The sequence below is a fragment of the Podarcis erhardii genome (genome assembly GCF_964252035.2).
Source record: "Podarcis erhardii genome assembly, chromosome: 10".
In the NCBI taxonomy this organism is placed as follows: domain Eukaryota; kingdom Metazoa; phylum Chordata; class Lepidosauria; order Squamata; family Lacertidae; genus Podarcis; species Podarcis erhardii.
Window position 1 is genome coordinate 20955444 of NC_138500.1, and position 22393 is coordinate 20977836.

At 44.3% G+C, this 22393-nt stretch overlaps 1 protein-coding gene across 2 annotated transcripts in view; it reads right to left on the reverse strand.

Annotated features, from left to right (window-relative positions):
* PKP2 (plakophilin 2) overlaps positions 1–10607 on the reverse strand; it is a 49836-nt gene extending 39229 nt beyond the window's left edge. The window contains exon 1 of one of the 2 annotated variants that reach the window (XM_081878895.1): positions 10300–10607. In XM_081878895.1, the coding sequence (XP_081735021.1) occupies positions 10300–10498 (199 nt within the window). In that variant the 5' untranslated portion in view covers positions 10499–10607. The remainder of the gene's footprint in view (positions 1–10299) is intronic. The other variant, XM_081878894.1, reaches the window with a different exon arrangement.
* Between the last annotated feature and the right edge of the window lie 11786 nt (positions 10608–22393).

The window sequence follows — 22393 nt, forward strand, 5'->3', positions numbered from 1 at the left end:
GCAGGCTGCAGTTCCATTGATGGTGCTATAAAACCACGGGTGGGGAATCACCAGCCTTTGGGCCAAACTATAGAATCATAGAGTTGGAAGGTACCCCATGGGTCATCTAGTCATCTAGACCCATACAGGGATCAAACCTGTGACCTTGGCATTATCAGCACCATGCTCTAACCAACTGAGCTAACCCACGAGGCCGTTTTACTCAAATGATGGCCACCTGCCCCACACCTGACATTGTATGTCACACTGTCAGCTGACGGGCAGAAGGAATAAATCCTGCTTTTTGCTGGCTTGCAAAGTACTATGTATGGAGGCTCCTAAACGCATGAAAGCCAGGAACCACAGTAAGTCTTTCACTCAGCATTTCCCCAAGTGTTAAGCATAGGGCTGGCAAAGCTTCTTGCACTGTGGTTCAACTGGCTGTTGGTTCAACCGGCTGTTATAGATGCTTGGTAAGTGCTGAATAAGGCACTTTGACAGATGGGTGGGACAACCCACCTGTCAATCACCTGCCATCATCTGACAATACAATGGTAGTTTATATAGGTGTTCTGTAAAGTGTTGTCCCACCCACCTGCCAAAGGTGGCCCTTGAGGGTGGGGGGAGATAAGCCAGAAAAATTCCCAATCCTTTCTGGAAATCTTTCTAGGTGTGTCCATGCGTCTCTGACTGCTTTTATTTTTATTAATTAAATTTGCATACCAGCCTTCATCTGAAGATCACAGGTGGTTCACATCATAAAAAACAAGAACACAAAATATGTAACAAAAACAAACCAATCACACACACACAGCCTGCATATAATTCATACTCAACCCATTTGTCTAATACAGGGATGTCCAACTGGTTGACCATGATCGACCGGTCGATCCCTGGGAGGTTTGTCGATCGCAGTCGATTGTGGGCTCTCTAAGTGCCCACACTTTTCCTTTGTGGGGGGGGGGAAGAGCACCCGGCCCCACCCCCTCGCCCTGTCCTCCATCTAGCGCAAGATCGCTGCAACAAAAGATGGGAGTTTTCGCTGTGAGGCTGATTGTTTCCTTTTTTTCTTTTTTTTGGCTATTACTATTATTTATTAAATTTCTGTACTGCCCTTTATCTGAAGATCACAGGGCGGTTTACAATATAAAAAGACAAAAATACATACCATAATAACAAACAGACAATACCAACCCCAGTATTATTATTTATTAAATTTTGTGTTGCATAAAGTACAGTGGTACTTCGGGTTAAGTACTTAATTCGTTCCGGAGGTCTGTTCTTAACCTGAAACTGTTCTTAACCTGAAGCACCACTTTAGCTAATGGAGCCTCCTGCTGCTGCCGCGCCACCGGAGCACGATTTCTGTTCTCATCCTGAAGCAAAGTTCTTAACCTGAGGTAATATTTCTGGGTTAGCGGAGTCTGCAACCTGAAGCGTATGTAACCTGAAGTGTACAGTATGTAACCTGAGGTACCACTGTATTTGCTTGCCTGCTCTGCCAAAGGCTGATTGTTTCCTGAGTGATCTTTGGGTGAGTGACTTTTTCCTTTCCCCCCTAAAGACCTGCCCCTCTAAAAAAAGGCCAACAGCTTTGACCTGAACCCCACCCCCAAAAGGGGTAGATCACTGCCAGTTTTTTATTCTGTGAGTAGATCGCAGTCTCTTGAGAGCTGGACGTCCCTGGTCTAATAGATGGGCCGGCTCTGAAGCTAACTCACAGGAAAGTTGTAAGGATGTGGATTAAAAAATGGATGCTGTTCTTCCACCTGGGCAGGGTGGGATTCACATCTAATACTGAACTCAGGTGGTGCGTGCTGACAGAAGTGGATCTAAAACAGGGCCACTGAGAAAGGAGGAGATTATCAGCATGCTGAGAGGAACGCTGATGTTTGCAGAGACACAATAACGCTTTTTACAGACAACCAGCCCAATAACCAAATGAGTACAGAGGACACTCAGTCACCACGGAATGCCAAGTCAGTGGGAAAAGAAAGACAAGCCTTCTTTGTGCAGCTCAAATCAGGTAAGGGTGTGTATGTGTTCAGGTGCTGCTTTTGCACAAATCAGCCCCACCCCTTCCTGTCCCAACCTTTATACATTGAGCATGAAAGTCTGGAGACTCTAACCCTGTTCAGCAGAATACCATTAGAATCCTCCCTGCAGATATTGAAGCATTGGGAGAGGAGGCGAGAGGAGTCCAATGGGAGGAGTTGAATGCCCTGTTTGGAGGGAATTGCTGACCGCAAGCCTGAACAGAAAGGATTCTGTTAGGAAGGAGAATACTCTGCAACATTTTGCTGCAGGTCCTTTACATCCAGAAGCCAGTTACCAACATCCATCCTGTTCCAATGTAGACAAAAGCAGGCATGGTTCAGGAATTGCTAGCAGAGACAAGGTAGATTGGCTCACATCTCTGGTGCCTTAGAGAGCACCTGTTTTGGCTCACATGAGTGAATGGTTGCCATTCACTCCTGTGGGGATAGGGAACCAATGCATTTGCAACACTGGCTGTGCCAAAGATTCACCTCACAACTGATGCTGGATAGCCCAGCAACACATTCGCAGGGATCATGAAGGGTTTGCAATCTGTTCTGTTTCCTCCCCAGGGACCCTTATCTTATATAGCTCCTTCACACAGCCTCCTGGTCCCCAAATTAACAGGATGTTGGGCATCTTGCCAGCAATATGCAAAAAGCATATTGTGGGTCAGGCATGCTTAAACCATTATGAAAGCCCTATGCAGATTTTTTTTGTTCTCAAAAACCCATGCAGATTTTCGAAACCCTGTGTTGATTCTCTTTTGAATGTCTTTAATACCTGTTTTTAAGAGTCTTGTATTGATAACCTGAATGCTTTGTTTTTTGTTCAGGTAGGTAGCTGTGTTGGTCTGACGCAGTAGAAATATATTTTAAAAAATTGTCCAGTAGCACCTTATAGACCAACTGAGTTTGTTCTTGGTATGAGTTTTCTTATCTCATTATACATGATAAAGCTATTTTTGGCCATCTCATCCCTTGCTTTTTCCTGTAAGACCAATTGCAGTCGTTAACAGTCGTCAATAGGTTTACCACACCTATCAGCCAATCACCCATTTCCACCACCCTTCTGAGAAATACCCCTCCCCCATCATCATCATTATTATTATTATTTAGTTGGTCTCTAAGGTGCTACTGAATAATTGCTTTGATTTTTGTAAAACACCTAGAGGTTTTATTACAAATCAGTAGCATATAAATCTTGTTAAATAAAATAAACAAATTTCTATAACATGTAAAATGCATATTATGAGGAAGAAAAAATATATATAAAGCTACAGAAAGCCAGATGTTAAAATGTTCTGTCATTCAAATAAGATTTCAGCCTTAAAAACTAACACAAAATCAAGATGTGTTACATTTACCCTCCTTTACGGATAAACACAGCATCAGAACCCTTAAAGTAGAGTTTTAAACATTAACACAATTCCTTATTATTCTATTCGGTATGTAACTAATCTAATTTAGGCATCTCCTGCTAATTTGTTTTTTGCCAGAAATACATGAATACCATGTCTGTCTAGAGACAGATTTAGTGGCTTTCCTTCAGCAGCTTTATCTCATTTAATTAGCAAACTGGGCTTGGAAGGGCTCTGCTCTGATCTAGCAATTGGGTTACACAAAGTTCATTTTGGTTTGCTTGCAGGCTCTGGCAATTCTATCAGGCTAGCTGAGCTCTTGGGCAACTTTCTTTAATTGCCAGGAACATCATCTTTAAGGTTTCCTAGAAGGCTGGCGGACCAGTTTCAGAGAGATAGCTCCATGCCTGTCTGCAAATGTGGAAGAGAATATTGTGGATGCACTTTAAGACTAACAGAATTATTAGGATTCCTGCATTGCAAGGGGTTGGACTAGATGACCCTCGGAGTCCCTTCCAACTATGATTCTATTATATATTAAGATTTAATATTTTGTTGACTACAGTATGCTTAACCAGCTGGTGGGCTCTACTCTATGAATGTATATGCCACAATAAATGATTTAGGTGTTTTAAGGTGCCAGAAAACTCTCCCAGGTTTGTTCAAAGCAGAAGCAATTATGGAGAACAAAGGCTAAGCAGGGAGATTAGATTTCAGTGGGAGAAGGAAGAGAGGCTTTACAGCCTTAACACTAGATGTCTCTTCTTCAAAGGTGGAGAGTTGGCAGGCCTATCCCTAAGCTGCACACACAAGGAGAAAGTGTAGCTCATAACATTGAAGAATTAAGATGCAACACATTTTGGAACCTACCACAATAAAAGTATCTGAAGTAAATAAACAATGGGGTTTGTCAATAGCCTTTGGATGCCTTCAGAGTGGTCCTAAATAAACACTGTTATTTCAGGGGTAGGAAACCACAATTCCAGGGACAAAAAGCAGATCTCCAAGCCTCTCTCACTGCCCCTCAAAACTGTCTCCCCCAAGGACACACCTCTCATTGTCCCAATATGCACTGCAAATATTTTTGCCTGGCAGGAATTCATCCTTGAACTCAGATAATGCCTGTTGATTGTCTGAACGGAGGATAGAGAGGGGTGTGTCTGAGTATGTGTAGAAACAAGCTTCCTGTACAAAGGTTACTTTTACAGCTGTTGCTTCGCCCACTTTTGCCTGTGGCCCTGCCCACCACTGGCATATGACCCTCAAAAGGTTGCTCAGAAGGGAGACTGGCCCTCAAGGTGAAAAGATTTCCTTGCTCCTCCCTCCCTGGGGTTTTGGCTAATTTGTAATCAGGGCGATAATTCCCCTTATGCTGATACACAGTATTGCAGAAAAGAAACTGAACGATATCCACAAAATATGTGAGTCTGTTGCGTACACGCCTATTTGTTCAGTGATGTTTACTGTTTGGCAAACGTTGCAGCATTTGTGAACAAACGGCTGGTTTTATGTTCCCAGAGCACGGTCAAACTGAGGGAGGGCAAAAGGGGAACCACAGTGCAAAATTGGGCCCTACCCCAAGTATTCGAAGATAAGCATGACTGCAATAAATTTATTTACAGAGCAATCCCTCATTTAGAATATATATTTCATGGAATCACAGAATTGTAGAGTTGGAAAAGACCATGGGTGTCATCTAGGCCACCCCCTGCAATGCGGGAATTTCTCCCCACAACGTGGGGCTTGAACCCAGGGCCCTGAGATTAAGTCTCACAGCAGTAATTCACATAAAGTCGATAAAGATGCAAGATCACCTACACCCCCTTTAAACATCTAATGGTACATTGTTTTTAAAGGTGTATGAATCTGGAAGGAGAAGAGGAAGCCATTGATGTCATTAGGCCCTCAACTGAGTAGTCCTCGTGATTACTATTAATATCCAAATTGCAATGACGTATGCTCAAAGTATTTATAAATGACTGAAGAACACAGGTATTTGCTTGTATTCATTAAAGTCTAAGTTTACTACGAAGCAGAAACAAGACCAATTTGTTCTTCTTGCTCTATCTTGCGGAAAATAATAAAGCTCAAAGGTGCAGAATACAGTTGGCCCTAGGAAGCAATGCAGCGGAGGAAATTGTCAGGTGCAAAGTCCTTATTTGTTTTGAATGAGTGACAATCCATTTCCATGTAGGGAAATTCTTAAAATGGTCTGCTGTGCAGACTGTCACATCTGATAAGTGCATGCACGCAAACATGCAGGCAGGGTATAACTCTGTAGCCACAGCTCTGCGCCTTTCCAGCAGACATACACCCAACAAAGCGCACACAAGTAGAGACACCACATGCAATACATATCCTTTCCTACACAGAAGAATCTTCTATGTAGAAAATCTAGCTTACGTTAATGAGTGCGCAAGCTCTCTCAGTTTTTCATCTCATGCTTTTGTTTATGAACATTATACTCTCAAAATCCCTGACATTTCAAAAATGCAAGATGCCCCAAATACCAGCGTATTGGGGAAAAACAAAGTTGGCCAAAAGCAACAAAACAACTCCAAGTAACATAACAATGTCCCAGCTGGTCAAGTGCAAATGCTTTGTAGGAAAGTTAAGTGTTTCTGGAGCTTTCCCTTTTGTAGGTATATTTTGGTAGCTTTGCATGCATAGGCATTGTTCCAGCTTGCCTTGCCTCCTCATTGGCTGGCTTCAGATAAAGAAGTATTTTACAGAGCTCTTTTGATACACTCTGAGTAAACAACTGGGTGGCATTTACCGTAAAACCAGAAACATTGTTCAACATCCAGAAGCTTTTCTCTCTCAGTTCTCTTTCTATAATTACAAATTACACACCCAGGATGACCCAAAGTTTTTATGGCTTCTCAGGAACGAGCAGGATGCTGCCCGATTGTTCCTGCTTCTCTCCTCCTCTGGTGCACACAGGATAAACCAACCATGAAGCCTTGGCTTCCCAGTACATCTGGGTGTGGGACTGTGGTTTGTTGCTTTGCAACCAGTCATGATATGCGATGCAACAAACCATGGCTTCAGGTTAACTGTGGCTTGTTATGGAGCAACAAACCATGATCCTAGGTTCAGACAGAATGGAAAGCCAAGGTTTCCTGATTTGTTTATCTTCTTTGCACCAAGAAAGGAGTGAGGAGTTAGGTGCCAAGGTAAGTAATCTATCAGTAAATAGAATTGTTAAAGGATTTTTAAAAGATCAGGAAACAGCAGGCAAACTCTCTGACTTCTGAGTTTTTATTCTGTTGGCAAGTGAAATGCCTGCTAAGAGAGAAAACTTGTGTGAGCTGTTGGAAGTCCTCAGAAGGGAATTCCACAGTCTAGGCATGGCATCCCCCATATCCCAGCCAAACACAAGTCAGATGTCAGTGGGATACACTCATGTGATCTTAAGCAAATGCATTTGGTTCAGTCTTCCCCACTGAATAGGAGGAGTTCAAAACCACACATCAGATTCATTTAACAGCTATGTGCAGCTTCCAGTAACATTGGGCAGATCATTAAATCATGTGGGAACCGCCCCTTCAATTTTCCTGTTTCGTTTATTTCACTTGATAGGCCACCTTTCTTCTGAAGAGTCCCAAGTTTTCCTTCTGCCCCACATTTTATTCTCAAAACAACCCTCTGATGTGGACCAAGGGGGTGTGTGTGTGTGAAAGAGAGAGTGTAGGAGTGATGCCAAGTCACCCAGTGAGCTTCATAGCTGAGCATGGATTTCAACTTGGATCTCCCCAGTCCTGGACACGTAAACTAATACATCACATTGTTCTCATTCTGTGTTCAGCAGAGCTAGGAGAGAATTGAGGACATCCTACATCTGGCCTAGTTGACTGCTGTGAGGCTAGACCACCCATTCACCCACAGAACAACATTGGCACTACAGATCCAGAACACAATGTACCAGAAGCTCAGAATAGCCAAAGGCCACCTGATCTTATCCTGTCAATTTCCTGTAGTAGTATATACCTGTGTTAGAATAGTGCACTCCAGATATTGTTGGGACTACAACTCCCATCAGTCATGACCAATGGTCATGCTAACTGAGATTGACAAAAGCTGAACTACATCTGCAGGACACTGCATTCTCTACCCTTGGCCTACACCATCCAAATGCAGAATGCTAATGACATGCCTATAGTCAGTGCTCAAAGTTCACCAGGCGCATTATGCACAGTGGTTATCAGCCACTTGTGACCAAGTGAAGATGCTGAGGTGCCAGGATGGTGTCTGGCGTCTCCACCATCTGGGGGTTCCTTGGATCTTGACTGTTTCACACACTAGCAACAAATCCTGTAGAATTCTATCTGTTATATTTTATCTGCGCAAGCAGGATGTATTTCAGGAATCAAAAAGTTGTTTTGAAAAATACGACTTTTGAGCTGCTTGGCCCCATACTGGCAACTAGGCATTGTTTTGGCAGCTGTAACCCTGGTTTAAGGAACCATTTGGCACCTAGCTTATATACCGTATATCCGAGTTTCTAACACTGCCTACCATGTGCGGATAGGCAGTCAGATGAAGGCAGATCAATTTAGGAAAGGTGCCTTCAGGGCAAGGGGTAATAAATACATGAGTCAAACACTGGGTTGAGAATTCAGACTGACTATCTGGTGAACCATTCAGCCTTGAGTCACCAGCCCTGCAGGGCAGGGGGGAAACTGTACGAAAGCCAAGAGGGGCTGCATGCAAACACAGCCCAAACAGATAAGACCTAAAATGGAAAGGCCAAATGTATGAACTTTTATGTGAGTGAGTAGATAACATGTAGCTCACTGGTTGATGAATGAGGTAATGTGGCAACATGATTTCACACTAGGACGTGCCAAATGAGTTACACACAAAAGGCAGCAGTTTCGCCACTGAGAGATAAAACTCTGGACAGAGATAAGGATGATTCTTTACTGAGCGGAAATAATTTGCACAGGCACAACAGGGCAGACAACAACCGTGTGTGGAGCAGGTTATTTGTAGAGCCCAGCCCCATATGACTAGCTCTTACACTATTGGAGTGTCAGTCCCATTCCCCTGTGGTCACTTTGCAGGATGCTATGGCAATGATTCAACTTGGAGGTCACATGGGAGGAGCTGATGATGCAACTACTTCTCACACCAGTGTTGCCTCTTCTTGGAGGGTTGGGCAACAGAGAGAAGCAAAAAGCAGCTGCAGTTTCTTCTCACATGATCTCAACATCCTAAAGTCAAGAAGCAGCGTGGAATGAATCACATATCAGCAGCAACCACACTACTCTTGCAATGTTAAATTGACAACTGTGTGTTGTTTTTAAAGAAACAATTCTACGTACTGTGATTTCACTGTTGTTGTCGCACTGCATCCACCATATTGGGCATTTTTATTGCTGCAAAGCTGGCACATAACTAACTACCTTCCTTATGTTACTAGCTCTATAAAATATAGGGCATTATGTTTATGGAGGAAATAACTGCAATTACGCATAATAAGGTAGGAAATGTGAATACTACCAACATCTTTATTATGATCTAGGCTGGAACCCTTTCATATTATATTGGAATGACACACCTAAGCCACAAAATGTTAGAGTTTAGGTACAGAATTTGTTGTAACACAAGTCTTTCTGTGTGAAATATAAGCAATTTAATTCATATTATTGTACTTAATGCATTAAAAATCACTGGGTAGTATTCAAGTTTTACTTTGAATAGAGTCACTGAAATTAATGGACCTAACTTGGTCAGGTTAATTCATTTCAGGGAGTCTACTCTGAGAAAAACACCTCTCTCTCCCTCTCTAAATCTTCTCCATTTATAAATATGGGGGCAGCATCTACACAATATGGTTGTCATTGAAACACTCTGCCCCATTTAATCCAGATTTACTTTTCCAGGGAAAATCTGGTATGTTTTTTTAAAAACAAACCTGCCACCAACTATTCATTCACGATTTTTACAATATTTACAACATTAAGTCCCACCCCACCAAGTATGGAAGAAACATCTGAAATACCGACTCCTCTACACAGTAAAAACCATGCAGTTTATAAATCTTAAAGCGTCTGTACTAGATCTGGAGGAAAATCAAAACAGACCCCTCTCCCCTTCTCAAGTTTCTGATAAGAGTGGGGGGGGGGGGGAGGGAGGAGAGCCAAAAGTATTTGAAAGAAGAAAGATTGGGAAGGAGAGACAAAGGAGATAACAAACTGAAGAAAGGTGCCAAAGAAGGAACTGTGGGGAGACCTCATTACCCGGAAAGTACCTGGCCAGCTTGAATCCTAAATATTCACCAAGGCACGCACCCCATTATCCACAACAGAATGCAATCCAGACAGGTTTACATAATAATAAAATTTTATTTATATCCCGCCCTCCCCAGCCGAAACCGGGCTCAAAGTCGCTAAAAACAATAAAAGTAACACAGCATTCTAAAATCAAATCATTCTAAAATAAATTCAAAATCAAATTAATGGCAACCACTGGGCTAAAGTTCTATGAGTATTACGAAAGGAGGGGGTCAGACTGTGCCTTGGCCAAACGCATGCACACCACAAAGTCAAAAGTTAAGTAAAAAAAAAAAAAGTCTGACGAAGGAAAACATTTACATGGAGAAAGTCGCGGGTTCAATGATCCTCGGCTTCCCGTCTGGAAACCCTTGAGGGCCGCTGCCGGTCAGTGCCGACAATACTAGGCTTGACGGAAGCAACGGTCCGACTCGAAGGCAGCTTTCCAACGGGAAAAGCGCGGTTCTCAAACCCTCACCCATGAGATTTAATTTCTGAAAACTTTGGCTAGATCATGCCCCGCGGGAGGGGGAAGTTAAAGGGCTCTGCGGGTGGGGTGAGACTCTCGAAACCGTCCCAAGTTTGGGGTTGTTCATTAAAAAAGAAAGCAAGTTGGAGGGAGGGAGGCGGGAAAGGGCCACTCACCGTTGACCATGGAGCCTCTGCTTTTCCTCGCCAGGGTCTGCTGGACCTGCCGCTGGATGCGCAGCGACTTCTGCGCCTCGGCCCGGCCGCCCGACAGCTGCGGGGGCAAAGCCAGCGTGGAGCTGTCCAGCCCGCCCAGGAACTCCTGGCCCAGGACGGTGCGGATGTAGCCGGGAGAATCGACGCCGGGACCTGCCATGGCCGGAGAGGGGCAGGCGAGCAGGCAGGTCGGGAAAGCCGGCCGAGCGGACGGGCGGCCGTCGGTGCCGGAGGGACCTGGCGAGCGCAGTTGGCAGCGGCCGCGACGAAGCCTCCACCCCCTGGCGGAGAGCGGGAGGCCGCGCAGCTCGGGCCCCTCCCTCCGCCCGCCCGCCCCTCGGAGCGCCACGCCCGACGGGGCCAAAAGGACAGGCCGGCCGGCCCTCCCTCCCTCCCTCGCCTGCCTGCCTGCCTGCCTGCCTGGGCTGGGCGCGCCGCTCTTCCCCTTTAACCGGCCTGGTTCAGTACCGTTTCGCTAACCAAATTTGAAACCGTCGTGAGCGGTGCAGCAGCAGCAGCAGCAGCTTGACTTCCCTCCGAGAATAATAAAGCGAACCCAAGTGACTCCGGTTCGCAGACACTTCCGTGGGAGCAAGTCCCAATCGACGGCGCACAGCTCGGCTGACTCCGGATTCCAGAACCGGCGTCGGGTGGGGCGGACGGGATCGGCTTGAATGTTTATTGGGCAGAGAGCAAGGCCTCACACAGGTGCCGGCGGGAAAGCGCGCCCCGCCCCGTCTGGTGTTTCGTTTACACGCGGCTGCCGGTAGTGGGAAGCCTGCGGCCTTCCTGGTAATGTTGGACACGGACAGTTTATTTTTTGACAACTCATAGGTTTAAGCAGTGCTTTTTTTCTTTAAAAAAATGTTTAGGGGTACTCTCATTTTGACTCAAGAAATCAGGAAAAAACAAATACAGTAAATGGACAAAAGTGCAGGGATTCACGAAATGTTGAGGGGTATGCATACCCCTGTGTCCCCCCAGAAAAAAGCACAGGGTTTAAGTGCTGCCAATGCATGCCACTTTTTGTAATCCAAAACTGGTTGTGCGCCAGATGTTCTTCGAAAAGTTTTGCTCTCTCTATTTCTATGCAGTGGAAGATGAAAATGAAACAAAATGGATGAGCTAATGGTGAATTTGGGCCCCGAGGCCCAAAGTGTTTTAGTCACTTCTGCTTTAACAGTTTGTGAAGAGTAGATTATTCCATCTTTTCCACTCACAAGTAGGGGTGATCAGCGTTAGTTGGTTGTGATTGACTCATGCCTACTCAGAAGCAAGTCCTATTGATTTAACTGGGACTTCTAGTGAGGTGTATAGGATTTCAGTCTGAGTCATTTCCCCTGCGATTTGTATTGCTGCTGCTGTTTAGTTGTGTCTGACTCTTTGTGACCCCCATGGACCAGAGCACGCTAGGCAATCCTTTCTTCCACTGCCTCCCGCAGTTTGGTCAGACTCATGCTCGTATCTTCGAGAACACTGTCCAACCATCTCATCCTCTTTCATCCCCTTCTCCTTGTGCCCTCAATCTTTCCCAACATCAGGGTCTTTTCCAGGGAGTCTTCTCTTCTCATGAGGTGGCCAAAGTATTGGAGCCTCAGCTTCACAATCTGTCCTTCTAGTGAGCCCTCAGGGCTGATTTCCTTAAGAATGGATAGGTTTGATCTTCTTGCAGTCCATGGGACTCTCAGGAGTCTCCTCCACCACCATAATTCAAAAGCATCAATTCTTTGGCGATCAGCCTTGGTTCATAGTAAAAAGCCCTGGGAATTTTTGAATCAAAGGGTGGTATAAAGAGGCTCATTAAAAACAAAACAAAACTCAGTGGCTTTTAATAGCAATTCCCTTCACCCCCCAACCTGATTCTGTCAGTTGAGCACAGAATAAGTGGTGATTCTTTTTCTAGATAAGGTAAAAAAGTAGGTTCATTGACAGACTTGTGAACATTTTTATGTACATTTTAGTCTCATGCCAATTTCATTCTTAAACTTTCAGAAAACTTCACATAAACCTAAACTTTCCTAAATATCAGAGACAGATAACGTCTGTGCAGATAACAAATTATCTTTTCCTCCACAGAATTACTATTTTCAGTTGTGACGCAATGCTTTGCACATTGGTATCCTGGTTTTGTCAGTCTCAGGGAATTTCAGGTAGAAGTCAATCCATGTTTGGAAATCTTCAAAGCTTGCTTCCCCAGCCCCCACCCCTTCCCTACCCCAGAAGGAATGTGTGCTGAAATTGGCCAGGGCTCTCCCCTATTATCTTCTCCAGTTAGCTTTCTAAGAGCACTTAACTTCTACATTCCATTAGCCATGCCTGAGATTCTAACCTTTCTTGAAGATTCCTTATCATGGAATTGTGAATGAGCGGTCACAGACTTGAACAAAAGCTTACCAGGATCCTAAAAGATACAAGCGGAGAATTACTAATCAGTGCAGGAAATCAAGGGCTTAGTCCGCCCACAACAGAGTCTTTGCTTGAAGACCTTCAGGAAAGGGCACATGGTTTTCCTGAGGGCTGAATTGAGCCTTCAGGAGGTGACTCCTTCAGGGCAAATAGAGGACCGAAGAACCAGTTTGGAACCAAATTTTCTGTTTGAACTAAGAGAGAACAGCGGTCTGACAATAAAGCAGCTTGGGTACCCTCTCTCCTTTGAGAAATAGGAGTGTCTTCAACATGCTCTAATTGTAACATCACATTGAGAAATATTTTGACGAAGATACCCAGTGTCTCCAATGCTGTCTCATAGACGTGGCACATTGCTCTGCAATGCGTTTCCTGAAATGTTGACTTTTAGGTGTCTCTTGAAGACTTTCTGATGCCGACAGGCCTATACAGTTGTTTAAAATCTTATTGAGTAGCCAGTTGTTTTAATGATTGTTTTGTACTGCTTTTAATGGGTTTTATTTTAATTAAAAAGTTTTTACATTACCACACACTGCTTGAAATTTTTGATGAGAGGGCAGTATCTATGAATGAATGAATGAATAAATTTCTCACTGTTTGGGAAAGTGCTGTGTGCCTTTCTGTTCATTTGTACCTAAACAACATTAAAGGTAGAGGGGGGTAGCATATGATTCAGGGCCAAAATCATAGAATCATAGAATCATAGAGTTGGAAGAGACCACAAGAGCCATCGAGTCCAACCCCCTGCCAAGTAAAACGTTTGCCTAAGCAGATGCAAAACCACATTACAGTTTTCTGCTTCTGCATACCACGTTGTCGGAATCTTGCAATTGCTGTCAGGTTTTTTAAGTGTCTCACTTACTGTGGGCAACCAAGGAGATGACCTATCACTGGATAATTTGAAGCACCTTCGGGGCAAAGACTAAGCTTCAAAGGAGAAATAGGTTTATGAGCAGTTGTTGAAACTGGACCTGTTAAGGCAGCCTCAAACTAGTTGCTACTTGAAACTTTTTAATTCTCAGGGTACTTTAAATTAGGCAGCTTTATCAGGCCACATGGTGGTTTGCAAACTGTCTATATTGGAGTTGTTTTTAAAGTGTTTTTGTTGTTGTGTGCTGCCCTCAGCTCCTTCAGGAGGAAAGGCAGGATATAAATTTAATAAATACACAAACCTGTGGCATTTTGCTGCCTGAAGCAGATCCCAATTGATGTCCCAGCCCACGAAGGCTAGCACTTTAAAAAGCAACAAAACCTCTTGCTGCCCCATTCAGACATCACCAGCTCCTGCCTTTATCTTCCACACCCCTCATGGTGCCACTCAAAGCAGGTCACTTTACCCTGCTTCATGGCAGAGCTGGCCCCATTCCTGACTCACAGATTTAATCATTAACTGTCTCCCTGACATGCTTTGGACCTTTCCACAGGAACCTTTGCATTCAGATGGAAAAGGCATCACTCTGTGCATCCCCTTATTGTCTGAGGTAAAGACAGTGAGCATGCAAGGCAAGGTCTAACTGGCCATGGCATCCACGCTCTTGAAACCTCTTACCTAAGAAGTCCATCAGACCCCACCCCTTCATCTTGGCTTTCCTTTCTGTTTCAGAAGGCATGTGGGTCAACCCTTTAGAACAGGCTTCCTCAACCTCATCCCTCCAGATGTTTTGAGACTACAATTCCCAGCATCCCTGACCCACTGGTCCTGCTAGCTAGGGATCATGGGAGTTGTAGGCCAAAAACATCTGGAGGGCTGAGGTTGAGGAAGCCTGCTTTAGAATCAGCCTCGTCTGACCTTGCTGTAGTTTCTGTCTTTCTTGTTCCCTTCCGCTGACTTTATTTCAAGAGAGCTTGCTGCTCTTTTGGCTATTATATTCTGGTTTTCCTGCTGCAGTTTACTTGGCGCTGTGCAGTGGCTAAGTGACTCAGCTTCAAATGAGGAGGTTCCCCAGTTTAAATCTCACCTCTGCACCTTACTTCAGCTCACTTCACCAAGGTAGGGTTTGGTAAGCCAGTCTCAGTCCACCCCCATCTACAATATGGGGTGTGCGTGTTTGATAATACAGACTTATGACAGCAGTATTGGGCAACTAGTGGCCTGTGAGCCTTCAGTTGTTGTGGGACTCCAACCCCCATCAGCCCCAACCTGCAGGTTCCCTACCCTTGCTTTACAGGGCCAATGTAAGGGTTTTAACTAGATGAGAAATTATTTGAACACTTTAAGGCACTTTAGAATTGTTTATCATCATCATCTGTCCTTTTTTTTTTTGCTTGTTAGCTGCTTCTAATGCTTCCTAACCCGTTAGTTAAACAGAAAGGAAAGGCAGGATAGAAACATTTAAAAAACCAAAATAAGAAATACAATAGAACATGGGTAGGCAAACTAAGGCCCGGGGGCCGGATGCGGCCCAATCACCTTCTAAATCCAGCCTGCGGACGGTCTGGGAATCAGTGTGTTTTTACATGAGTAGAATGTGTCCTTTAATTAAAATGCATCTCTGGGTTATTTGTGGGGCATAGGAATTCGTTCATTTCCCCCCCTTCAAAATATAGTCCGGCCCCCAACAAAGTCTGCGGGACAGTGGACCGGCCCCCTGCTGAAAAAGTTTGCTGACCCCTGCAATAGAACCTCGGCTTATGTTACCCTCGGGTAATGTAAACTTCGGTTGTGAAAGCAGCAAACCCGGAATTATTTTTCCGGGTTTTGCCGCTTGCGCATGCACAGAAACGCACCGTGCGCATGCGCAGAACAGGTGCCTCTGGTTTCAGAAACCTCGGAATCTGACCGGAGCTCCGGAATGGATCCGTCTGCATATGGAGGTACCACTGTAGAAAGTCTGGGAGGAAGACATACTTGGGCAGCTTTAAAAGAGGATTGGCAAATTCATGGAAAATAATGCTGTCAAATGACTATGAGCCATGATGGCTACTCTCTGCCTCCATGGCTGGAGGCACTAATGTTTCTGAATACTAGTTTCTGGAAACCACAGGAGAGGAGAGTGCTCTCATGCTCTCATGCATGGGTCCTGCCTGCCAGTTTCCTGCAAAACAACAACAAACCTCTGGTTATCAGGCTTTTCTTGTGCACTCCATCAGGCCTGAAAGGTCCTCACATGAGCAAAGCATGCTGGAGTCCTGAGCTAAGTAAAATATGCACATTTGGGGCATTTTGCACAGGTGGTGGGAACAACCTTTTTGTGGAACGCATTCTCGAAACAGCAGCAGTAGTTGCCCTGTCGCAAAGTTGTTCTTCATGTTTTGCAGGAAATAGGGGTTTAAAAAATTGTGAGGAGGGATATGTTATCGATTCACCTTTTGCAGACAGAAGCTGAGTGATCATGCATACATGAGATAAAACCTACCTTTTCAAACCAGGTATATGTTCCAGGTGCTTCTAATCTCATCTCGTTACATACAGTGAAGATACCAGGTAGCCTGACATCTGGCTGGCTGATAGGGGATCAAATACTTATTTCACTCATTATAATGCACATCCATCTCTTGACTTTTGTCTTCTGGGGTTTTTCCTGTTGTTATTCTGTCTCTCACAGCTACGATAAACCTACCATTAAAATTATGGACCGGTCATTTCTTTGACAGAGGGCAAACGGGCAAATTTAGCAGGGGATCAAATACTTTCTCCCCCTCACTGTAACTGTTTTCCACAGTAAGCAAAGCAAAGCAAACAACCTTCAAGAGCTGTGAAATGCAATAGAAAACACCTCCCATCTATAGCAGGACTCTATTACAAAATATTAAATATTCAGTTATCACTAAAATCTAAAGGTAAGACAAATCCCATGGCCCCTAGGAGAGCTTCCTAGGTCCATGGAATGTTTTGGATTTCCCTATCAAGGAATGGAGAGAGAGAGGGGGGGGGGAATGTCTGCTCTTGGAGAGGAAGCCATGACTCTGTGAGGCGTCACTGCCACTGTGGAAACCTCCATAGCTCTTGCCTTACTGATGGCTGAGCTCCAACATCAGAAAAGGGAAAAGTGGGGGTGCAAGGGAGAGAAAACGATGACACCCAATATTTCCCAGTCTCCCAACCCACCTCTGAAATGGGCAGCAGGGTAATACAGTGGTACCTCGGGTTACATACGCTTCAGGTTACATACGCTTCAGGTTACAGACTCCGCTAACCAGAAATAGTGCTTCAGGTTAAGAACTTAGCTTCAGGATGAGAACAGAAATCATGCTCCGGCGGCACGGCGGCAGCGGGAGGCCCCATTAGCTAAAGTGGTGCTTCAGGTTAAGTACAGTTTCAGGTTAAGAACGGAGCTCTGGAACAAATTAAGCACTTAACCCGAGGTACCACTGTATATCCCAGCCCCAGTACTATCAAATGTATTTTCCCTCCCCTTGGAAACAATGGAAGGGAAATTGCAAATAAGTACTAAAATAAATCCTGGGAAACCAGCAAACAAATATTGCTCTTTCCTCATTTCTTCTGCTCTTCCAGAGCAAGCCCAGCAGAGCATTGGCTATCTTATTGGATCGTCTGCCGTCAGTTCCCCCACCCTACGAATCATGTTGATAGCAAATTATTAGGATTACAGGAAGCTGCTTTATCAGGCCACTGCTCCTTCTGGCTCACTGGCTCTCCTGGCTTTCAAGACAACCCCCGTCCTACCTGGTGATGCCAGGGACCACCTAGACCCATTGAAGCTAATCGGCACAACTGACTTAAGTTCCTTAATTTCAGAGGGTCTACTTTGGGCAGAATACAACCCCAAGTGTTTTGCAATTAAGCACTAATACACACTTTGCCAACATGCCTGGGATTTGAACCGCTGACCTAGTAGCAACTTTTCTTTACTTTTTTGCCCATATAAATGAACTCAATAGCAGAAAAGATGCTGCAGTGTCACCTTGTGGCTAATTTGAGGAACAACACCCATTAAGAAATGTCTGCCAGTTACCACAAAAAGGCTATTGAGTTAACTTTAAGTTCTTATGCGAAAGTTAGGGAAACCCAGCCGTTCCATAACATGCACATTTGTTTCTGGTTCTCTCTCTCTCACACACACACACTATTATAATGTTTGGGGGCTTTTTCCAACTACAATTTATTTATTTTTAATACCCAAGTTTGTCCAAATGATCAGTTTTTTGTACACTTTATATAAAGGTAAAAAGATAAAGGACCCCTAGATGGTTAAGTCCAGTCAAAGGTGATTATGGGGTTGCAGTGCTCATCTCGCTTCAGGCCAAGGGAGCCGGCATTAGTCCTCAGACAGCTTTCTGGGTCATGTGGCCAGCAGGACTAAAAGTCTTCTGGTGTATCGGGACACCATGCAGAGCGCATGGAAACATCGTTTACCTTCCCACTGCAGCAGTACCTATTTATCTACTTGCACTGGTGTGCTTTCAAACTGCTACATTGGCAGGAACTGGGCCAGAGCAACAGGAGCTCACCCCATTGCACAGATTTGAACCACTTCATATATACTTCATATATGATGATATGCATGGGTTGATGGAATAATGCATTTTATCGTTCCAATAATTGGTAAAACTCCATTTTCTCACAAACCTATGGTATTTTACTATACCTTTTCTTACTCTTATTAAACCTGTCAGATCAACCATTTCCCACACCTTGGAAAACCATGTCTTCATAGATGGTGGTTTGGAATTTTCCCTGTTTTGGCAGATTAACATTCTGGCTGCTGTTATTAAATGAACCACCACTATGATACCTGAACAAAATCAGTACTGGATCCCCAGGACAAAATCAGTATAGTGGTACCTCGGGTTACAAATGCTTTGGGTTACAAACGCTTCAGGTTACAGACTCCGCTAACCTGGAAGTAGTACCTTGGGTTAAGAAATTTACCTCATGATGAGAACAGAAATCGCGCACTGGTGGCACGGCAGCAGCGGGAGGCCCCATTAGCTAAAGTGGTACCTCAGGTTAAGAACAGTTTCAGGTTAAGAACGGACCTCCGGAACGAATTAAGTTCTTAACCAGAGGTACCACTGTACTGGATCCACATCCAACACAATCTTGTAGTGTTTCAAATGCACTGTTTTCAACCTACTGGTTAATAGCACTTGCTACAAAATGCCAAATCCCTAGTTCAGATCTCACCTTCTCCATGAATCCATTGGGTGGCCAAGCCCCAATCTAGAATACGGGAATAAGTATGTTGGCCTATGTGATGGGATTTCTGGAAGGATAACGAATGGACATGAAATGTTTTCTACCCTTGCAACCCAGAGCTGCGTATGTATACTTGGAAGTCTCACAAGACTCAATAGGGATAATGCCCAAGTAAGTTGGGTATAGAATTTACATGAAAGTAGGTCTTATTTAATTTAGTGGGACTTACTTCAAGCATCCTTCATTGTAAGGTAAAAGGTAAAGGGACCCCTGACCATTAGGTCCAGTCGTGACCAATTCTGGGGTTGCGGTGCTCATCTCACTTTATTGGCCAAGGGAGCCAGCATACAGCTTCCAGGTCATGTGGCCAGCATGACTAAACCACTTCTGGCAAACCAGAGCAGCGCACGGAAACGCCTTTTACCTTCCCGCCGGAGTGGTACCTATTTATCTACTTGCTTTCAAACTGCTAGGTTGGCAGGAGCTGGGACTGAGCAACGGGAGCTCACCCCGTCGCGGGGATTCAAACTGCCAACCTTCTGATCGGCAAGTCCTAGGCTCTGTGGTTTAACCCACAGTGCCACCCACGTCCCATCCTTCATTGTACTGGGCTTCAAATGGCACAGACATCTACCTGCCCATATTTACTCCACCACTGTATTTCCCTTAGATGTTCATTGAGAGCAAGAAGCAAGAAGTTTGAGCGAGAGCATTGGTCAGTATGGTGGCTGCTGACGACAGTCTTCCCAGGGCCCCCCAAAGTCTGAGGCCAGGTCCCCAGTAGCTCAGGAAGGACTGTAGCTCAGTGCTGGAACATCTGCTTTGCATGCAGCAGGTACCCCGGCATTCCAGATTGGGGATGTTTCCAGCCTGCAACCCCAGAGAGCTGTTGCCCATCAGTGTAAACAATACTGTATGAGATGGCTTCCTGTGTTCCTTTGGCTGCTACTTGGTCCAACTGCTCCCTCCCATTTCTTCTATTTCTTTCTCTGTTGTGTGGCTTATTCACTGGGCATCTTGCATTTGCCATCTGTTAGCCCAGGTGTTCAGCCCTGCTAACCCACATTCTCCAGAGTTGCTTTTACCCAGGTGACCAATTTCAAGCCTGTTTACTCTCATCTAGATTCTTGGAACATCTTCCTTCCATTGCCAATTATTTTTAAAAATCTTCCAATAACTACACTAAGTTCTCTTTCGGTTATGGCACCCTTTCCCACACTGTAGGTCGTTTTTTTATTTAGACCATCTGGACTCCGCGGTGCTAAGGTTCTTTCCATTTGATAAGCAACGGATGAAATTTTGTAAAGCAGTTCCTGGAACTATGGACCCATCATCATCCCTCTTGTGTGGCACCATTGATAATGGTGATGATTCACTAGTCCCTAATGTGAACCGTGATGCCCATATTGAATCATTCTAATTTGTGTTGGCATGGCACATCCTTAAAGCATCTTTTAATGATGACTTAGAGAGACTTGCCATGTACTGATTCATAGCAGCCAATATCGCTGCTAACTGTGGATGGGGAAATGTTCCTCACAATTCCTGCTTAGTGCAAAATGATTGCTTATATATGTGCATCCATCTGAAGACAAGAAATTGAATATAGACGACACATTATAGATATAATAGCAAGCTGCTATTATATCCATCCCTAGATATCTTGACTTTGTCATTTTCATGAATTGTATGAATTGTATTTATGGCTTTAAAGGAGGGTGTGGGCTGAATGTGGCCCCCAGGACTCTTTATCTGGCCCTTGGGACCTTCCCCAGGCTACAAACCATCCCTAAGTCTGCTGGTGCAGAAGCACAAGCCAAAATTCACCTTGGGCACAAGGAAATAGTTGTGGAGTTCTTTGGAGTCTGCCTAATAGATGTTCAAGAGTTAGGTTATAGCAGTTGTTTCCTAAATTTTGATAACTGGGGCACAGGCTAGATGTCCCGCCTGGATTAAATATGGAAGGCACACTTGATCTTTACTTTTAATTTTCTTCAGTTGACTCCCAGAACACTGGGCAGACATCTTGCAAGGGCAGGATAGCAATTGTCTTCCAGCATTCCACCTTATCCTTTCCCAGGCGACCAGAGATTACAGGCATGGAAGGATCTCTCAATTTCTGTTCTCTCATTCTTCCACTCTTAAATTTAGTTCTCCACATTTCTGCAGCAATTAGCTTTTCTTTCTTTTTCTTTTTTCTTTTTTTAAAAAAACCTCATGAAAATTCACCAGCATGTTAGTGTGAATTTCTCCTAATAATAAACACATTTTTGTATGCTGTTTGGACTGATGTTCACATTTCTGAAGGCCAATCCCCCAAATAAACTGTGTCTTTTGTGTGTCATTTTCAGTAATATATTTATTTTTATGCACACTTCCAATATATGCATCACAATATTCGGATAAGTGAGAATTTCGAAGGATGGCTGGGGTTTCGGTTCTCCTATTGCTTTGGAAAGTCCAATGAGACAAATTTGCTTTTAAAATTCTCCCTCCTCCCTACCTCAAGGAGAAAAGCAAAAACTCTTGAAACAGGCAGCTTTAGATAATATGAAGAAGAAACTTCTAATGAGGATGGAAATGGTTTCAGGGATTTGCACAGATTAAGCAGGGGAAGGTAAACATTGTGGGGTTCCTTGGTCTCCTCTTTGCGCATCCGGACCAAAGATGTTGGTGAAATGTTCTGTGTTTATTGTGTACAAATACATTTTCATGTGAATATAAATACCAAGCGGTTGTAATAAAAATGTAAAAAAACAAAACAAAAACCTAAAGGGGAGGGGGAATAAATTATTGAAGGCACCACATAAATGAGCTCTGTATTCAAAATGCCATAAAATGTCTCATTAGAAATTAGAGGAGTCTAGACATTTGGAGAGCCTTGCTTCTTTTTCTTCGAATGATACGAACAGTGAGATAAAATGTCAAGAACTTGTCCTCTGTCTGTCTATAACTTAAGTGCTGTTAAAAATAAAAATAAAATCTATGCAGCTGCAGAAACTATGGAAGTGGCAGTGAGAAGGGTTTTTAAAATATTCGTTAGAGAGATGCATGAAGGCAGCAGCCTTCCAGGTTAAATATTTCTTTCATCACATTCTCCATGGAAATGCTGAGCAAATACCAATGTTTAAAAAAGTGTGTGTGCCAGTGTGTTGCAGTGGTTAGAGGACCTGGGCGACAAGGGTTCAAATCCTCACTCATCCATGAAGCTCACTGGGCGACCTTGGATCTGTCACTCCCTTGCATCACAACCTACCTCGCAGGGTTGTTGTGGACATTAAACAAGGAGAGGAAGAACTAAGTATTCCACCTTGAGCTCATTGGAGGAAAAGATGGGATATGAATGCTATAAGGTAAAGGTAAAGGGACCCCTGACCATTAGGTCCAATCACGGACGACTCTGGGGTTGCGGCGCTCATCTCGCTTTACTGGCCGAGGGAGCCAGCGTACAGCTTCCGGGTCATGTGGCCAGCATGACTAAGCCACTTCTGGTGAACCAGAGCAGCGCATGGAAACACCATTTACCTTCCCGCCAGAGCGGTACCTATT